Source organism: Aplidium turbinatum, chromosome 9 (genome assembly GCF_918807975.1).
Source record: "Aplidium turbinatum chromosome 9, kaAplTurb1.1, whole genome shotgun sequence".
Lineage (NCBI taxonomy): Eukaryota > Metazoa > Chordata > Ascidiacea > Aplousobranchia > Polyclinidae > Aplidium > Aplidium turbinatum.
The window spans coordinates 18,599,207-18,619,647 of record NC_137480.1 but is presented as its reverse complement, the minus strand read 5'-3'; the positions used below and the strand labels follow the sequence as shown (position 1 = coordinate 18,619,647).

The 20,441-nt window shown below is 38.8% G+C and overlaps 1 protein-coding gene across 1 annotated transcript; it reads right to left on the bottom strand.

Annotated features, from left to right (window-relative positions):
- Window positions 1-4,392: 4,392 nt before the first annotated feature.
- On the bottom strand, window positions 4,393-20,057 carry LOC145776754 (protein phosphatase 1H-like). The gene is made up of 14 exons (XM_082587980.1): window positions 19,931-20,057; window positions 19,534-19,677; window positions 18,155-18,225; window positions 14,422-14,588; window positions 13,772-13,863; window positions 12,378-12,521; window positions 12,125-12,345; window positions 11,146-11,326; window positions 10,477-10,568; window positions 9,593-9,844; window positions 8,848-8,966; window positions 7,578-7,755; window positions 7,286-7,437; window positions 4,393-6,977 (listed from the first exon to the last, which is right to left on the bottom strand). Exons 1-14 carry the CDS (start codon window positions 20,055-20,057, stop codon window positions 6,806-6,808), a joined length of 2,112 nt encoding a protein of 703 aa, XP_082444106.1. The 3' UTR covers window positions 4,393-6,805.
- Between the last annotated feature and the right edge of the window lie 384 nt (window positions 20,058-20,441).

Here is a 20,441-nt window from a genome sequence, read left to right as displayed (position 1 = left end):
GTACAAAAAGTTCTGATAAACACTTTAACACTGTTGATGAGGATTGGTCTTTGCATGCGAAAGCAAATGGATAACGAGAGTACTCGTCAATAACCATTAAAATGTATGGTTTGACACCTTTTACTGGACCCTTGAAATCGATACTTATTCTTTCCCAGGGACTGGTGGCACGTATTAAATGTTGGTTTTTATCCAAGCTGTGATAGCGAGGCTTCACTTCACAACACGAACGACAGCTTTTGCAAACATTTCTCACATCATCTAGAGAAAACGGCAAGTTTTTTGAACGAGTGAATTGCCAAAGACGAGTAACTCCCGGATGCCCAAGTTGGCGATGAATGTCTTTTAGATTGGGTTGTTGAGAGTAGCTAGCGATCACTTTGGAGCGAGATAGAGTGTCAGGAGCAACGTTATCGACTCCTGGCCGATGCTCTACACTGTAGTCGAAGCAACCCAATTCTGCTCTCCAAAGTTGAATTTTAGCATTTTTGACTTTACCTTTGCTAGTTGGGTCAAGCATAAATGAAAGAGCTCGTTGATCAGTAATTAATTTAAACTTTTTACCATGAAGATAGTGACACCAACGTCTAACTGCTTCGATTATAGCTAAAGCCTCTTCTTCTACAACAGGGTACGCTCTTTCGCATTTTGAAAGTGTTTTTGAGAAAAAGGCTACCGGTCTCCCACCTTGGTTTAAAGTTGCAGCTATTGTATGTTCAGATGCATCACAATCAACCTGAAAGGGCAAGTCATCACGGATAAACGATAGACAAGTATTCATAAGTCCTTGTCTTAATGATTCAAAAGCTTGTAACGCCAGTTGAGATAAGGGGAAGGTGTTTCCTGTAATTGCGAGGTTTAGTGGACGTACCTTTTGTGAGAATTGAGGTATCCAACGAGCGTAGTAAGCGAACATCCCAACGACTCTTTGAAGTTCAGTTTTACACTTTGGAACGGGTAAATCCAGTAGTGGTTGCAATCTTGTGGGATCGGGTTTGATTACGCCATGAGAAACCCTGTAGCCAAGTACGTCGATTTCGTATTTGCAAATAAGAGATTTTGAATCGTTAAACGTTAAACCTTCTTCATCAGCAGCTTTTAAGAGAGCTTTGAACTTATGCTCATGATCTTCTTTATTTGTTCCAGCAACTGTGATGTTGTCTAAATATGCATATGTCCCTCGGAGTTTATGCTTGCGGATAATATCGTCTATAATTCTTTGAAATGCTGATACTCCATTTGTAACTCCGAAAGGGAGTCTACAGTATTGAAACAGTCTCCCTGCGGCTTCGAATGCAGTGTATTCTCGATCTTCCATGCACAGGGGAACTTGGTAATAAGCTGACTTTAGATCTAATGTGCTGAATATCTTTCCGTGGGCAATGGCATTCACTTGGTCATCAATTCTTGGTAAAGGAAAGGCGTCAAGAAGTGTAAACTTGTTAATGGTGCGAGAGTAATCTATTACCATCCGCTTTTTATGGCGTCCGTCATCTGCGATTAAAACTTGAGCTCTCCAAGGTGAAGTAGAAGGCTCTATAACCCCATCAGAAAAGAGTTTGTTGATTTCCTGGCGAATAAAATGCTGATCTTCTGGATTAAAACGTTTAGACTTCGTCACGATTGGTCGGACTCCTGGATCCAGATTCTTGAATAGACGAGGTGCTGTGACTTTAGCCGCTGCAACACTACAGTTTGAAGGTGTTATTATGATATCCTCTTTTTTACCATTGAATTCAAAAATCACCCGTCGATGCAGCGCCATGAAGTCTTGTCCGAGGATGATGTCTGCACAAAGTTCGCGTCCAACTCCCAGTTGTAAATCATATTCGAGATTAAATAAAGTCATTTTAGCAGCAGTCTTTCCGAGACACTCAAAATTTTGAGTTACGCGAGCTAGTGAAACTGAAGAAGTGGGTCCTGATGGAGGATCCAGCCCAAGCCATTTCGCAACCTTCCAGTCAATGTGGCTATGAGATGCCCCGGAGTCTAGAAGAGCAGTGATGTGTTTTCCGGCTATTTCCACGGAAACTGAAGAAGACGACAAACAGGATGGCACACCGGCTAAAACCGACAATAAATAAGAAGAAACTGTTGAAGCGACAATGCCATCTTCAGATCCAGACGATAAGTGCTGATCTCCCAGTATTGAAGCAGGTGTAGATTGTGCTTTGATACGATTGTTGTGTCTTTTTTGTGATTTTAAACAGGCTCTTTCGAAATGACCCTTTTTTCCACATGCTCGGCAAGAAGCGTCCCGAGCAGGACATTCCATCCTCCCGCCCGGGTGTAGTTTTCCGGAGCAAAAGTAGCATTTCCTTAGTGGGATATTGGCATTTCTTGACGATGCAGCGACGGAAGATTGAAGAGTAGTTGAAAGACATCCGGATTGGTTGTGCGCTTGTTCGAGTAATTCAGCCTTAGCTATAGCATCCTCAAGGGTGAGTGATTTTTCTTCTAGTAGTTTCTGCTTGATAGCTGAAGAAGAGATTCCAGTAATAAATGCATCTCGAGTTAATTCCCTTTTGAAATCTCCTGCGCTGACAGCTCGCCACTGGCAATCTCGGGCAAGAGCCTTGAGTGCTCTTGCGTACGATGTGATAGTTTCATCATGCTTCTGTTCCCTGGTGAGTAAAAGGTGACGGGCAAAAGTTTCGTTTTTCTCCTTTAAGTAGGCTTTATCGAGTACTTCCTTTGCTGCGTCGAAGGTAGAACAGTCCTCAACAAGGTCGTACACTTCAGGTGACAAATAGCAGTGCAGTAATGCTATTTTATCTACTGCTGAGAAATTCTGGTCGCCTTCAGAGGGTTCACGGCTTGGCACAGAACGCTGAACTGCTTCAAGAAAGGCGTTAAACGTTTTCAGCCAATGTCTGTAGTGCTTAGCAGCAAGTGCGTCACTTGGGTCAAGGTCTAGCACTTTCGGTTTCAACAAACGCTCCATCACCAGATAAATAAGTTGATTAAATTGTTGCGATATTAACCAAACTAGAAACATAACTTGGCTTTAATCAACTTAAATTCGTGCTAAACAAACAAAACAAATATAAGGTTAACTAAATATATCTACGGTAGACATAGTTCTGCACAATTCTATTCTCCTCGTTCTGCCAGTACAACTGCAAGATGAATCAGTGGCAAGGCTAGAGTACAGAACAAGAAAGCGTACAATTACCTAGGGCACACATGATTATGTAAGCGAGTAAACAAGGTGAACTACAGGCAAGCAATCATTACAAGTCGGTGTGAATAAATTTGAATAGCAGTTTTCTTCAGAAATTTATGCGTCTTTACTTAATATTTCTGCAAAGAGATAACCCCTAATAATGCCATAAGAATAACATGAATAGTTAAAAACTACTTTTTGTGCCTGTAACTAGGCCTACTAGAAATCATATGTTAAATGAACGTGCGGCCCGCGGTTTCCCCCAGTTATTTATATCTGGCCCTCCTGTAATAAAGATTGCACACTCCTGATATAAGGAGTCCGAAACGTTAACAAAATCACCATTTGAATTAAGCGCATTTTATTGTTTAGACAACTACCTCTTTCTTCGATGATTTTTATTAACATTAGGCCTATAGCTCCTGTCGAGATTCATTTTAGTGATGAATTGTTTTAGGTGGCCAGAACGTCATTGGCACCGACAAAGATATCTAAAAAAAGGGGATACGAAGACTCGCAACGACACTTGCCTTATTCTCACGACACTACCAGAGCGGTAGTTTGTAGCGCGTTAAACATGCGTTTTTTTTTAATAGCAGAAAGTCTTGCAGTGCAGCTGGTACAGTCAGTTACAGAAGACAGTTAGCAAATGTGACGTAGAGCACATTTAAAGAATGCTCGTTTGAAAAGATAGTTGAAAGGTTACCAGTAAGCTGTTTTTCTTCAACAGAGCGTTTGCAGTAGGCTAGATGTAAAGTAGGGGTGGTTGAATTAACAAGTAACCATGAGCATGCAGTGAATATCTATGTCTGATACGTACTAATAGCGCAATGCAGGTTAACATAACAAGATTTATTAAACTACTATCGGTGCCAATTGTCATTTTACGATAAAGAGATTATTTACGATAAACAGAAGACCTTCTATTGTCAGACGTAAAAAAGCCTTCGTATTCCTTCGTTAGATATCCCTGGGCACCGAGCCTAAAACCCTCTCAACGGCTCTGAGTCTGCACACAGATATTGACTTATGCTGAATTGAAACTGTGGTACTTGCGCCAGACAGCCGATATGGGCGAAATTGCCTTTGAAACGTTTTCCTCGCAATAAAGCCGCACTCGATTGAAGACGCCACTGTCTAAGCTGGCCTCATGGTCCCAGTGGTTGCCCTTTTTTCAAAGTAAACTTCCTTGTTCAGGATAAAACTTATTTCTAGAATACCAAACAGTAAAAATAAACAACAATCTTCAAATAAACTCCCACGGAAAGGGGATGTCCACCACACACAGATTAAAATAGCCAGTACGTAAGTTAATATTTGTCAAAAGTACATTTGAAAAGCAAAACTTCGATAATACAGTGACTAACCAAAATCTAACTAACGAGTAAACTTATGCAAATATGCAAAAAAGAACGCGCTATTTGTACGCAATTTCAACATAAACGAGCTTGAAACGAGATGAAAAGTATGTATCCCAGACAACAAAATTCGTCATTTTTACATTGATTTAACATCTGCATCAATGTAAAAATGACGGATTTTGCTGTCTGGGTAAGTCATTCCATGCCAAAGCTAATATGGAATAAAACATTGCTTTATTAGGTTTTAAAATTGTCAAAATCTAAGCAATAAAGAACTGTTTATATAAATAAACATCAAGCTTAATTGGCTACAGATGCAACGGATTAGAGCACGGCAATTGGGTAATCGATTCAATATGAACTATTACATTGCAATCTCTTCACACTGGTGGTTTTATGAACGAGTACAAAAGGAAGTTTCAAACATAAATCTGAAGCAAAAACATTAATTTCGCTAAGAAAATCTTTAGCGTTTGTCCAGCAACGAATATTGCAACTGTTTGAAACAAAAAAGTTTGTTTCTTTTTGACGAATATTGTTTGGTTCAGGTCTCTCGTTTGCGAAAATGCAATTTTGTTTGGTTGCGAATTCAAAACAAAAGATATTGTAAGTTGTTCGGACTTATGAATGTTTAGAATAAAAATAGTTCGTTTTGTCACAAACTTGGAAGTCAGATTTTGTTTCGAATCAAATTTCGTCTATCAATTGGATCAAAGATTTTTATTTTGAACAACCCTGGTCAAAACAAACAGTCGGTTGTTAATCAACTTTTGGACGATGATGCGAAGTTAAATCTATCTCTATCTAAGATATGAGGTTTTATCTCGCCTAAAGTAATCAATTGCCGTTTTGCTGAGGAAGTTATTTGGAAGACATATTGACTAGAACCATTTATGCAGTGGCATCCTAGACAGCAAATCATTCGTTTATTTTACATTGATTCAACGTCTGCAGACGTTGAATCAATGCAAAAATGGTTGGTTTTCTGTATGGGATGTTGTGTTGGGTGATGACAGCTTCAATAGTAGCAATAAATCTCAACGGATAAAAAAAAATAACAAAACGTAGGAGTAAACCAAGAAAATACAGATTTTTGTATATGTCTGACATATTTCTATTTTTGCTTTTAAGAAATGGCAGCCCGTTGTTACGCTTGGCTGAATATTGATCAAGTGAAATGACTGATATGATACTGCAATAATTAATCAAAGCAGCTCGTTAAATTAATGTAATGGAACACGGTGACATTCTTGAGAAAGTTAACAAGTGAAAACTGCAACAAAAATATAGCATACTAGTACATTAGAAAGTGATTAAACAAAAACTTGTACTGTATATATTTATTTTGAGCAAAAAATTAGAGTAATTCGAGGTGTGCATGTAGTTTTGAAAAGTTAACCACTTTACCGTGCAAGTTAAACTGTCTTCGTCGAGTTACCCTCGGAAAAAACGTGGGTCTGCACCACCCACGCAAATGGCTTAAATGCCAAAAATCTTGTTCGACACTTTCAGATAACAACAAAAATAAATTCACTTTGTCTGATTGCCTTAATGCAGTGGAGTTTAAAGAATAAGATACTTAAGCAACAACACAAACAAAAAAATATAATAAAACAAAAAGTGGTATTTATTTGATCTAAGATCTCCCAAAATGGCTTTGCTTAAAAGGCTTTTGTCACATAGCAGGTAATATGAACCAGTGCAGAAAAATAAACGAGTTTGTCGATTTACGATTACCGATAAAATTCGGAATCAGCAAGGTTTATAGTAACATACACGAGAACACACCTCCCTTTGTTAGTCACTGGCATTATTGCACTTACAATCGGGTAATATAGCTGTTCAGTAGACAAAGACACACATCACAACTTTACGAGAGGAGAAGCAACTCGGTCACCAAAGGTTGCCATTATATCCATTGTTGCAATGTCTAGCGACATTGAAACGATGCAAAAGTGCAATCTTTGCTGACTGACGAGACATCGTTGTTCGAGCTGTATTTACAGTGGTTAGTGTGGTTGTAAAATATCGACAATAATAACTTATTAGAAGCGTAGAAATGCATGAAACTTCTTCGGCTTAAAACAAAACTTTAAACAACGAACAGTTGCAGTAAATACGACGATGCTTAAGAAATATTGTAAAAAAAGCAAATAGTGCCATACTACAGAAAGAACAAAAACGGAGCCTTTAACAAAGATCAGCCGATATATTCAGACAGCTAATTACTTCTTGTAAGGAACGGTCTGAGCAAGTCATGGCATATTCAAATTAAAACTTAAGGGGAATGTGTATTAACTAAAGAATGTGTCATGCTGGCAGTGCAAAGTGGGATCACAAAGACGGATATGTCGTCCGGGGAGGCGCGTCGCCCGCACGCCATCTTCCAAAACCCATCCGTCAACTCTCCTCTTGCCATTATCGCCAGCTTTTCGGCTACTTTGTTATACCTAATAATAATATGTGTTGTTACTGTAAATAGTGCTGCATTCATCGCAGATTTGCGTTGCTCTCAGCCGTGTCGAGGCGCAGCCAAGTACTACATTACGCTGGATCTATTCCTTTGCAGAGTGCCAAGCGTGAATAGAATTAAGCACCAATTTTAAAAGGTCCTTAGTATGTCCTGACAGGGAATCGAACCAGTGCCTACAGATTCAGAGACTATTGTATCACCAAGCCATCTACAAACAACACCGATTGCAATGAATGCAGAATCATTGCTTTGATGTAGAATTTCAATAAGGTCAGACCACCTAACCTGTTTGGGTCGTCTTCGTCCAGTGTTTGAAGCGTCGTCGTTGCAACTCTAGCGGCCATTTCGTTACTGATTACATCCCACAAGCCGTCGGAAGCCATTACGACAACGTCGTTCGGCCCGTGACTTCTGGTTGTCAACTCGTATGCGCGGACCTGTAGAAAAGTATCGGACATCACAATTCACCATATTTTGCAGAAAACTGATGTGAAAAGGTTATTTCAAGAAAAGTGAGGTCATTTCACTATTTGCAATGTTTACTTGATGCAGAACAACAATTTTTTTCAGTGGTTACCTCAGGCACCGACGACATGAACGGCTTCACTAGAACATCATGAAGATGATTCAAAGCTCTCAGATTATGATCTCCCAATCCTCGGGTGACTCCTATTGTCGCAAGGAGCCTTTTGGACTTTCCGTTTCCGGAGATCATCGGGATGCGGATATCATCCTCAGTGATTGTTTTATAAGACCTTTAATTGTGGATAAATTGTTAAAGATAACCGTTACTTTACGTAAATACAATTTCTGCAACGCATATCGTTGGAAAATATAAAAACTTGTGGATTACGAACATTTGTAAGACTCAAAATGAGAAGCACTGTAGTTGCAAAACGATTAAAAGATTAAAAATAAGAAGCACGAGAAACGAAAATTCGTCAATGAGAGATGGACGTTAGCCTTATGTGCGTGCTGCTACCCAGACTGCAAAATTCGCCAGTTTTTAATTGAATTAACGTCTGCAGATGTTGAATCAATGTAAAAATGGCAAATTTTGCTGCCAAGGTATGCCTCGAACTGCTCTTCAGCTTTGGTTTGAGAAGCAAATGCTCACAAATGCAGGGTACGAAGGAAGAACAGGCCTATAACTTAATCGGTATACGAGCAATACTGTTACAATCACAATCGTGTGTCGCGCTGGGAAACAACAAACAAGAATGCATGCGCTGACGCACACATGCCGCAGTGACACCATGACGCATATTTTCACAACACATCAAGCCTTACTTCCATATAGCTTAATGACTAAAAAAATATTTTCAAACGCCACAAGATTTCCTGAAGGAAAAGGTTAAACGTTGTTGGTTATCGTTAATCTGACATTAAAATGACGTTGAATTAACATCAACTGCAGCAACCAGACTTGCATAGCATGCTGAGATGGCTTGTTTCTTTTGTATAGGCTAGTCAGTAGTCAACCACACCACGGCAAGACGGATAGCCGACAAAACGATTACGGAAAGCAACTGCGCACCACACTCCACCAACGCTATTACTAAGCGGACATGTTGACAAACTAGCCACTCTATTTCAAAACAAACTAAACACAAAAACGGAGATATTAGCTTTTTTTGCAAAAGTTCATAAGCAAGTCTCCATTTAAATACAAAGATGAATCGTGCATCCAAACTAATTGCGTTCAAAATTAGTTCGAGTTTCGAATTTACATCGTACCAAATAAACGCATGAAGCCTTAATTTAAGGACCAGACAAGGGATTGTACAAAATACAAAACAGTTTTCAAATTTAGTAATCGGTTTCATGAACGTATATTGCTTCTATACCATCCAGTCATATGATAGTCTCTGTGTAAAATCTTCTTGCCAACATCTCCCAGAGTTAGTCTTCGTACAAACTCGTACCTAGTGAAATGAGCTCCAAGTAAAGCCGGCTTTACGTACGCCTGTGCAAACAAATGGATGATAACTGTTAACTTGAAGAAGCAAAAGTTATATTTCTTTACTTTTGTGTTAAAACGTGCACAGGCGCAATGGAAGCCTCCTTCCATAAACAACAACGTCTCAAATGCAAATGTTGTAGTTTGCATAAAGTATTATGTAGCGGTTTGTTTTCATGTACAAAAAACAAGTGCTACGGTACTCTATTTTGTATCACAACTCACAAGTATTGTGTGACAGTGACAAGCTTCCATTAAATCACCACGAGCAATAAAGGTTTTCCATCATTAAAAATCTGTTCATAGTCATTGCTTTATACTAGTTGTTGGTGAAGCAAACAATTTGGGCAAAACATCAACGATTTTGCATCGAAGTAAGGACTCTCATTGAAATAAACAAGATTATTCTGTAAGCTGCCGCTTCACAAGTATTATATAGCTATTATATACTCAAAAAACGTCGAAGCACTTGCATGAGCCAACTGACCAATGCAAATTAACCAGTCAAGCCTGCAAATCAGTCCTTTTTACAAGGACTAAAGACATCAATGTTTGAAAACCCGATTGATTTGCTTGCTGAAGGAGTAACTCCGACAGCAACATCATCAACAATCTTGCTATCTGGAAAGTACCAAGTATTGTAGCCTCCTCCGTTCCGTAAGCGGTGTGAAGTCTTGAGAGAGCGGAAGAGCTAGTATCTTTGTGCCATCGGTCACAGAGTTATCGTCATTGTTAGCATCTTGCACAGTCACGGAGCGGCACAACACAGCACGGCAATCTCCGGCACCAGCAACAAACATTTTCCCAATGACGAAGACAACCAAAAGCGCGGTGCAGCCTCCTATAATCTTGTACTCATCTTGGTCAGCTTTCAGATGCTGGTCCTATGATATGTTTTGTATGTTGATATCAATGCGGTAATAGTTTCCTAGTTGTTTTCATAATGTTATTTCAACCAATTACTTTGTTACAAATTATATCAGTTTTTTGTGTGTCACACAAAAATTACGCTCCTCCTAAAATTGTGCTCAGATTAGAAAGACAAAACTAAGAGTATAAAAAGTCTTTATGACTTTCATATCAGGTAGCATATAAAAAACCTCCTAAAAAGGTTTAAAATTCTCTTTTGGCAAGACGATTTGCAAACAAATCGACCTAAAAAAAAGGCAAAAAGTCACATCGATGGATATGCAATAAGCAGCATAGCAATATCAACAAGCCGCGGCAAATGTAAAGTCCATAGCACCGGTTCCATGCAAATGCATCAGTGACAATTGGCACAACGAAAATGTTATTTTAAACAACAAAGGATAAATTAAATGCACTCTAGTGTTAACGCACTCTTTATAAGTAGCATCTGTCTGATAGTTTGCAACAATAAAACAAAAGTGACTATCAAGCAGAAAACTGTATTTTACCATTGATTGTTGATGTAAATATAAATTGTAAACCGTAGCACACGCAATCAGCCACGCCAGTGGAAGATCCAACACAAAATTGAAAGAGCTCAGCTTACCGTCAGGGACATAACGTCTTGCAACAAACCGGTAATGAGGGTTTCAGGAAGAAGATTCGTCAATGGAGCTTCTGACATACCATCTGCTTCATCTGAAAAAAAAATCTGATGATCACTAATTTTCATAAAACGACAGGGAAATAGATACATCTATATGATGTTAAAGTTAAGTACAACAAACAATTATTGCAGGTGGTTATAGGCAGTGCAAGAAATTTATGCATATTATACTGATTAGGACAACTAGTGATTAAATATAATTGGTAAGACGAGATAAGCTGAACACGTAAACGCGATAGCTGAAAAGTTGAAAACCACTAATCAGGCACACGGACGAACACAACTTTTGATGGTGATTATCTCTTGGTGTATGCAAGATGCAATTAAGAGAAAGTGCCAAAAACAAACATGTTATTACAATCTTGTCCGCATTAAAAATAGTCCAGAAACTTTCAACGTAGCACCACGTACGGTAAGTAGAATGTTAAAATATGAAACACGAACCTTACGACACGCCAGGATTAATAAAGTATTATTCTAAATGGCTAAGATAACGAAAAGCACACGCAAACGCGTATTTGAAAAAGCACGTCGCAAGTGCCAGCTTGTGAAGTTAAAACGAGTCTATGAGACTACGGATAATTGAAGAGTGCATTTGGATGTTCATACCTGAAAGACATGCGGGTAGAAATTGGTTTGATGAAGATTCCGTTTTAAGTAAATGTTGAATTTCTCGAAATCGCTCGATCAATATTTCATGCAGCACACTGGAAGCATACAGGGCAGCCCCCTCTCCGGCATGGCCGTCAAACAAAGCAAAATAGTCGACGCGTAATGAAGCAGCCTTGCACTGAATAACAGAATGATAAAAAGTGTCATCCGCAAATCTAGTGTTAGTTTGATGACAATAGTAACTTCAAATATAGAAAATGCGATGGACAGAATGAAATGGAGAGTAACGATGAAGACATCGCTGCAAAGATGATGATTGGATGATTTAAAAATTAGATCAAGAGTCTCAAACTCAAGTTGCTCTGAGAGCCAAATGAACAGTGGAGTCTTGTAAATTAACCTGAGGACTGCAACACAAAATAAAAAGTCAATAAACAAAATAACACAGTAAAAACGCAATAGAAAAGGTAGTAAGACAAAGAGATGGAAAAACACTGTACGAACGCAAAAAAACGCAAACAAAAAAGAAAAAAAAGCGTAAACGAAACGACGGACCTGTAGAGTAAAAATCTTGCAACCTACTTTCAAAAAGGGCGAAAAAAACTTAAACCTTGAAAAACTTACTTCAGCAAATACAACGATTACTGTTGCGATAACCACACAATAAGTGAATAAGCAATATGGGTGTAATGTAACAATACAAGTTTCTCGCACGCAATAAAATGGCGCGATAGTAATGCTAAAAAGTCGTGTGAAGTTTGATGGGCATTTGCAGAAGTTTTGAGAAATTTTAGAGTGAATTTTACCTTTTTAAACCTATAAAAAAAATACTTAGGCTAGTACTGTAATTGTTAATATTATTTCAAAGTTTAAAAATGCATCACGAGCCGCACCAAAAGTCCTCGCAGGCCTCATGCGATCCGAGTGTTTGAGACCCTTGATTTAGATAATGATGAAAATACAAAAACATAATTACCTTGTGATGTGAAGCTAATTTATCTTGTTGAGATTCATGTATAGTGTTCATATTGCCATCAAGGTTTAGAGTTTCTTCACAAGCGGTTGGGGCTTTCGTCGGTTGGCATTGAGAATCGCCCATTGGTTCGTTTGAAATAGTCTTCGTTTCAGCCACTTTTACAACCTGCTCTGCGTCACCGGCATGCTGTGGGTCGGGCTCGTCGAAAGTTGCTGCACGTTCTGACGCATCTGGTTCTTTGCTTACGATGATGGGATCTTTGGCGCAGAATTGTCAGTAATCTCTTTGTTCTCGTCCTTGTTTGGAGATCCATCAGTGGACTCACGGAGCACGTCTGAACCTTGCTCACGCGGAGTTTCATTTGCGGCATCGTCTTTGTTATCGGTCGATGATGGACCTGCCTCACACAGAAATAATGACATTGTATTAAAGTAAAAATAGTGTTTGCAGTTAAAAACAAAATATATTTTAAACTGCTTTAAAAATCGCTTATGTTGCATAAAAACATCCGCATAGCAGAAACTCACAGTATGGTACTACAGGCCTCGAAATTCACGGCGGACACGGCGGTCATGTCCGCCGTCACAGCATGTGATGTCTGCGGGAAGTACCATTTAGATCGGTCATATTTGTCCGCCGAGAAATAACACAGGAACTAGCGATACAAATCGTCATTGCATAGCACGAACAACTGTTGCGAGAATATAATTTCCCGCGCATTCTAGCGCGCATCTAGAAAATGTGAATACTGTATCGTATCCCTTAGTTTCCATTCAAGCAGGAAAACTTCCAATTTTTACGTTGCTTCAACAATTGATGACATTGAATCAGCGTAGCAAAGGTGAATTCTTCGCCAAGAATCGATGGGAGTACCAGTCCAGTAGCCTACTTCTACACTGATCACGCGTAACTTATTTCAAGTCTTACGTCACAACGTCTAGCTTTGATCTCCGAGTAATACTGATAAGGCAAGGTTAGTTACAAAATTTGTTAAGCTTTGGTATTACAGTAAAAAAGAAAAGGCCCAGGAAAAATTCACTTTCGCTCACATGACACGCAAAAATGAACCTAAAGAAAAAAGCCCAGAGAAACTTTGCACAGCAGAAAATAGTAGCGTTAGTGTAGAAGTTTTCCGACTCGTGCCCAGACTCCCAGAGCATTGTGACGTAAGAAGCCACACGACCTCGTTCGATGCAAGTTCAATTATGCGGCGTATTAAGCAGCTACACGGCGCTTTGACTCTTCAAGCGCACGTCGTTGATCTGATGAAAGCCTTTCAGAGTGACTTTACTGAAATTTTAAAAAGCCTTCTAAACCTTAGCTAATTAGCTATAGTTCTCAAATGGCAAAGAATTATCAAGATAAAGTGATTAAGCTTGACGATCGACGCTAAAGCTGGTGTGTCCGCCGTGAGACTTAATTTGTCCGCCGTGAGACTTAATTTGTCCGCCGAGATAGCTGCTCAGACCGGACACGTTTGTCCGCCGTCAACAAAAACGAACTTCGAGGCCTGGTACTATAAGACAGCAACAAAAATATCTATCAGCAGAACAAATTAAACAAAAATACTCCAGTATCTCATTGCCCATTCAATGATATTAAAACTGATGATATTTCAAAGTACAGTTCAAAGTACAAAGCACTCACAGTTACAATTTTCCACCACAGGGGATTCCAAAACCACTGTCAAAGCAACTGAACAGTCTTCGTTAAGGGTACTCTTTCCAGCATTTACCACTCTAAATATATAATTTGCTTATTTTTTTGCATAGAAAGCAACAGCTTACCCAAGCTATCTGCTATCACTTATTTACACACAGATGCTGTATCATACAATGTACAATTGTATATACATACTAAGTAAAGGTGTGAAATATATTTCTTCATATTTAAAGCCAAATGATATGCATAAACAAAAAAATATCTGGCAGTATGCAATGCAAACAGTCCTGGACAAATGGAGAGCTGGAGACTGGTTGAATTTGAAGCAGTGATTATGTTAAAATATAGTACAAGGTATTGAAAGGTCAATTGATCATAGTAAAGATATTATTTCCGACACCAATGCTTAGCATTACCTTTATGACATCATGAGCACAAGTGACATTCCAAATTGTAAAGAGGGGGCATTACATCATAGATTAAATATAGTTGCTTACCCTGTGATGCACAGGATTGCACACAAAAGAATAGGCTAGGCTACATGGGTGGGTGTAGCATTTGTAGCTTCTTGCAACTTGAAATAAAAAGCAACCAAAATGACATAGGTTTACTCAAGTTTATGTGGAAAAACTTACTCGCAATAACCAGAGTTGAATGGCAGCGAGTTACTGCTTTTTGGTGTACATGGGCATCTTGTTTTATGATTGAGAGCACGTTGTTGATCCTCACTTGACAAATCTAAAAATAGTGGCCTCTGGTAGATCAATGGTGAGGTTAGCCTTCCAAGTGGAGATTCTTTGTTCTGAATAAAGAATAAGTTGTAAAATAAAATTGTCAAGTCAAATAAAATGAATGTAAATTCTAGCCACAGTAGAATTGAAAGCAATTAGAAATCAGTAACTTTGGGCATGTCAGTTGCTACATGATACTTGACAAGTAGCTCCTGAAGGAACACACAGCCAGGATAGTAAAAGATACCATGCTATCCAACAACTGATAAACGCTCACTATATATGTAATATGTATGACTGTCTTTCTAGAAAATAATGTGAAGTGTATAATATGATAGAGAAAAATAAACTTTTTCAATAAATCAATACTTTAATTTGCACAAGTTGTGGCAACAAACAAGAATAACTGGATGCAGTGAAAGACAAATCAGTAACCGACTCAGCTGCTTCCAGTTCCACTCAGAACCCTCTAAATACTGACAGGTGGTATTGGACCGTCTTCCTTTTGAGATTTGTGCAAGCACTTTTGCCACTCAGCCATACAGGACAAGAAGTGCAAATATAAACATCATTCTTTTGTGCTGTACAAGCCAGATGTGTGTTTCGTATTAAAATAATATGGCACAGCATATTTCTCAAATTAGAACAATTTTTTTTATAAACAATTAACAATTGAATGACTGGCTCATTGTCAGCTGCACTCAAAAAGTTATAAGGTTATGTATTTTTCGCGGCTATCAGCACAAGGCTGAGCACTCACTAGTACAGCGAGTAGTTGCGATTCGCTTTGAATCATAATGGTGTAACTTCCATGCTAGCCATTCAGACCATCCAATCAACTATATGTTTCTCGGAAGCGCAACCTCATGGGCGAAACACGGTTTCTATCACTGTTTATTCTTGCTACAAATCGGCTGCCGAGAAACATATAGTTATGTGTTTTATTAAGCCTTTTCACTAAAAGCTTTTGAGCCCACCAATTTGACACAACCTGTCCACTTGCCCAGTGACCAAGCCAACTGAAAAAACATCACTTTATGAATGATATCAATCAGACAGTGCAATGCTTAAAAGTAACTCCAAAATAGTAAAGTGATGGTCGGGTGCTAATTTAAAAAAAAATAGAAGCAATTTGTCAAAATAAAAAAATGCTAAAGAATAAAATGAACCTGTTGTCGAGAAATGCTTTCTTCACTACGCGTTCCCAATGCATGACTCACTCTGCTAACAACACTTTTCATATGAGACAACATGTTAGAGCAATACTGTATATAACACTGTTTGCTTTTTATGCTAAACTATTCCAACATGTTCACAAAAGTGGCAATCGAGACAGCTCATAACAGTAACATTGTTATACAGTAACCATGACATTCAATGACACAACAATTTAATCTTCACTAATCTGTAGTGTATATGCTTGCATGAGCTGAAAGATAAAACATCATCAGTAAGATCTGTCACAAAAAATATATACCAGTACAATACATATTATCAAGCCAAATCTAATACCAATAAAAATAAATCGATTATATATGTTTGCATTTTTGCACATTTAAAACTGGTATCACACTAAAAACGAAAACATACCATAATTTCTACCGTACCATATAACAGATAGCCTAACTGCACAAGGCTTTCACATATAAAATTGATGCTATCAGTATCAGAACTGAAAGTTTTACTTATTAACGTTTATCATACAATTTAAGATTTACATACATTGCTAATTGCTTTATAAATTGTCAAAAGTACCGTACTTAGCCTTGCTTATCCCACTCATAGGCTAGTCCAGTTTCGTTGGCGAGCCTAGTTTTGGAGCTGGTGTATAAGTCTCTGCCCTGGTAGAAATACCAAGACGTCACAGACAGGAATTGACCAAGACACACGGGTTGAAGTATGTGTGAACTGTAAAGCAAAGGTAAAGTAGTTTCACCCTATGTTCTGTCGATTTCCGTCTATGACATCATGGTATTTTTTACCAGGGCAGAGACTTGTACACAAGCTCCCTACTTCTAATGTGGGCTTTCATACAGTTAGCCTATAATACCGTATGTAAGCTATCGTATTCAGGCCTTGCAGGTTCTAAATTTTCCACCATACTTCAGCATGAGAAAAGGTCAAGTGTTATATTATATCAAAACCAATTAGACCCAGCTGCAGTTATTCTTACACCCAACCACTTTGGCCTACATTTAAAAATCAGATTTATTTTGGTCTAGCTTAATCTACGGTACGGTACCCCGTGTTATGGGGCCTAACAGATTAGGTGCTACGATAGGCAATCGGCAGTCATTTAAAATTAATTATTTGGAAAGTTTTTGGTTGCTGCTGACTAGTGATAACTGGATTTTCGTAATTATTAGTTTTCCGGTAGACGAAATTTCCTCTTACAAAATTTTTTAAGCCATGGTCCATCTTCCTAGTTCCTACCGTACTCCTCGAATCGCTAATCGCTATGCTAGAAAATAGTTAACAAGCAGCGTTGCCAGGTTATTTTGTTAAAAACAAGCTCAAAAACGTAAGCCAACAGAAATTGGTGATTTTCTGCCAAGTCGCAAATGAAAAATAGTTTCCACCACTCACCAGCGTGATTTTTGCGTACCCTATTTGAATTGCTGTGATGTAATCTATACAAATGAAAGAACTGCAGGTCCTCGTTGTCAGGGCAGGTTTTTTTTACGTCCTGCCTTAATACGACAATCCCAAAAAATTATAAAAAAAAACAAGCAACCCGCCAATCGAAAGAAAAATTTCATGTTACTTTTTCACACCAATTAATTTCACTATTTCTGAGTTCCTTTTAGCATCTTCACTTCATTGTAGTTTGTCGCTACAAACAAAAAAAGCTGTTAAACTCGTGAAACATTCGCACTTAGCGATAGAAATTTCAAATATTTTTATTTCTTTGTGTTCCCAGCTAAATCATTAGCCTAGTCCTAGTCTCCCGACGAAGTAAATTAGATATGTAGCCTAGTCCAGTGCTACTCAAACGCCGGTACGCGTACCGGTGCCGGTACGCGAGCACTTGGCTGCTGGTACGCGGTCAGTTAGAAGAAATTGTTAATTGAGTAATTTGTTTTATGTTGATCAGAACGTCTATATAATAATTTTTAGGCAGCGATAATGTTCAATCTGCTTTCCCAGCTATAGACTGTTTGGTGGCCCGCTACTACGACGACTTCCAGTTACGTCACAACGATTGGATTTATCTGCTGATGAAGGTTTGCGAAAATCTTTTGAATCAAACTCCCTTGCAAGCTTCTGGGTCAAAATAAAAGCAGAGTAAATAAAAGCGTCGGCAGCCGTGGCTGAGTGGTTAGCGCGTTGGGCTCGCAGTCGAGAGTCTGCATGTTCGACTCCAGCCACCCACACTTGCTGTTGTTTCTCTGGGCAAGAAACTTTACGATAATTGCCTCTACCTAGTGATCGATTTCGAGTAATGGGTAGTACCAAATTTAAGTCATAAGTAGAGTAGACAACCGGAAACAGACATTGCCGTCGGCTGCAGCGTGGATCAGGTGTAGGCTACGTCGGAAGGCGTACACCGATGTATAGCGCTCAAGTCCGCTTTCCCGCAATGCAGGATAAAGATAAACAAAACAAACAAACAAACAGAGTATCCGAGACTGTGTACCATGGCTATTAAAACACTGCTTCCATTCCCTTCTACATATCTATGTGAAGCCGGCTTTTTAAAGTTTAAAGCTGTTTAAAGGGAAAACACAGTTTAAAGCTGTTTAAAGGGAAAACACAGAAACGCGTTGGATATATCCATGCTCCTCTTCGAGTAGCATTGTCTTCCATTGAACCGCAATTGGATAAGCTGGTTGCAAATAAGCAAGCGCACACTTCGCATCAAAATTCGAAAGACCATTAATAAAAGTGTTTTTTTACTTGCTTTTTTTTGTGTATTTGTTACAAAAGTAATAATGACTTTCCTCTTGTCTTTTTTTCGCAAATTGACCGGGACGCCAAGTGATGGAAGGTGCTCAGCCGGTACACGGCATAAAAAGTTTGAGTAGCACTGGCCTAGTCTACCACGCTACTTCATAGGCCTATACAGAATGCTTTGTTTCGCATTTGTCTTGTTTCTGATAAGGTGTCGCGCTACTTTTGTTTTATGGCGAAAGGGTAATTCTCCAATATTCCCAATAGCCTACATTTGTGCCACAGAAATATTATGCCAACACGCTCATTATGTTGCCGGGACTACAGAGAAGGGGACTTCCGACTCAAAAACGGCATGGGCCTTAAGAGGGTTACTACTGCTCAAACGAAAATCGACAAAAGATAACATCTAAACGTCTTTCTGTTTCATGTAACAACTTTTAAGGGTACTCAGCAAAAAATTGAGTAAGCTGTGGCTATATTTACACTATATAGTGTCATAATTACCTCAATAGTGTTGCCAGATAAGGAATTCTGCCCTAATTTGAGAAAAGTTTAAAGCTGTTGAAAACAAAAACTTGAATTTTGTAAATTTTTTAGTCCTGGGCAAAGATGAAAACGCTAGTCTTATTCCTAACTCTAACCCTTACCTTAACCCTTCCTAACTTTAATCCTAACTCTGGCAACACCTGATTGTAACCATGGCATTAAGTGTGGAAAAATAGCCACTTCCAATTGAGTATAAGGTGAGGAAAAATATGCAAACACTGATAAAATATAACTTAGTATAAACATTTCACTATAACATTTAAAATCATAAGGCTACATGGAATCGCCAATACTATAAGACCGTATATAATATTCATTTTTTGGACAATTAAACAAAGATAATGAATACTGCTGCAACGCCAACAGTGTTAGGCCTATGTGTTTCCGGTGGCTCCAGGTCCCCTGCTGCCATGGGCAAACATATTAACCCTTGAAAGGGGGGTATCACGACTGCCACGTCGCTCATTGTTGCCTGGTTTCGGAGAATGTTTGAAGTTCCTTGATTGGGGTAGGATCTCTACACAAACATATAGAAAATAATGTAGTGCAGTCGAGCATCTGTAGGAGCAGACAAACCTCCACGATCAGCAAACTCAAACAACTGGGCATATTCCTCTGGTACACAGTCTTGGATTTTATATACATTTATAATCTTGCACAACCAATTCTTTGCAAGCAGAGCACTTTCTTCGGCGAGATACACTACATCCAATGTATCCACTAACAAAGCACGTAACATTAGCATCAACAATTCAACATCAGATAAATCATGCTAACTACAACAAAGAAATCATCTAGCCATTTGAAAGAGGAAGCGTCTGAAATTTCCGGGGGAGATTGGTCAGAGCATGGTCAGAGCATGTCAGAGGGTACCAGGCAAGATGCTGATGCCAAAGCTTGCTGTTGTAACAAACTTAAACAACGAACTTTTTTTCTGACTCGAGCAGCTGCTTTACTGACATGAAGAAGTTACCTCCATTGGTTTGACGATACCAACCAAAGCGCGATTCAATAGGATGAGACATAAATTTTCCACTCAGGACATAATCAAATCCATGCTTCTCCTGGAGGTATTCAGCAAGTTTCGGAACTGCACCCATGCTCTGAATACAAGCGGTAAACGTTTCAGTGGTAAGTCCGTTATTGCTGGACTTTTTCCACTTCATAAATATATCCATTTGCTTTCCAAAATGCAAGTTTTTGTTTTCAACAGCTTTAAACTTTTCTCAAATTAGGGCAGAGTTCCTTATCTGGCAACACTATTGAGACTATTTACACTATATAGTGTAAATATAGCCCCAGCCTATTTATAAAGTCATTTCACTGTAATGGTTCTTAGTTGGATGAGTAAGAAAGCCTACCTGTTGCATACATGATTGCCAAAATCACATGCAGTAGCCTATTTTGAATGTGCCGTAATGAAAGTGAACACTTTCATCTATAGGCCTAACAATATTTAAGTATCCTTCAGGCAAGATTGCGTC

Coding starts and splice junctions, on each gene's coding strand:
- LOC145776754 (XM_082587980.1), bottom strand. CDS start 20,057: ATGGGTGCAGTTCCGAAACTTGCTGAATACCTCCAGGAGAAGCATGGA. Junction 10,569..11,145: donor TCTACCCGCATGTCTTTCAG/GTATGAACATCC, acceptor TTTTTTTTTCAG/ATGAAGCAGATGGTATGTCA. Junction 7,756..8,847: donor GACTATCATATGACTGGATG/GTATAGAAGCAA, acceptor CCACAATTAAAG/GTCTTATAAAACAATCACTG.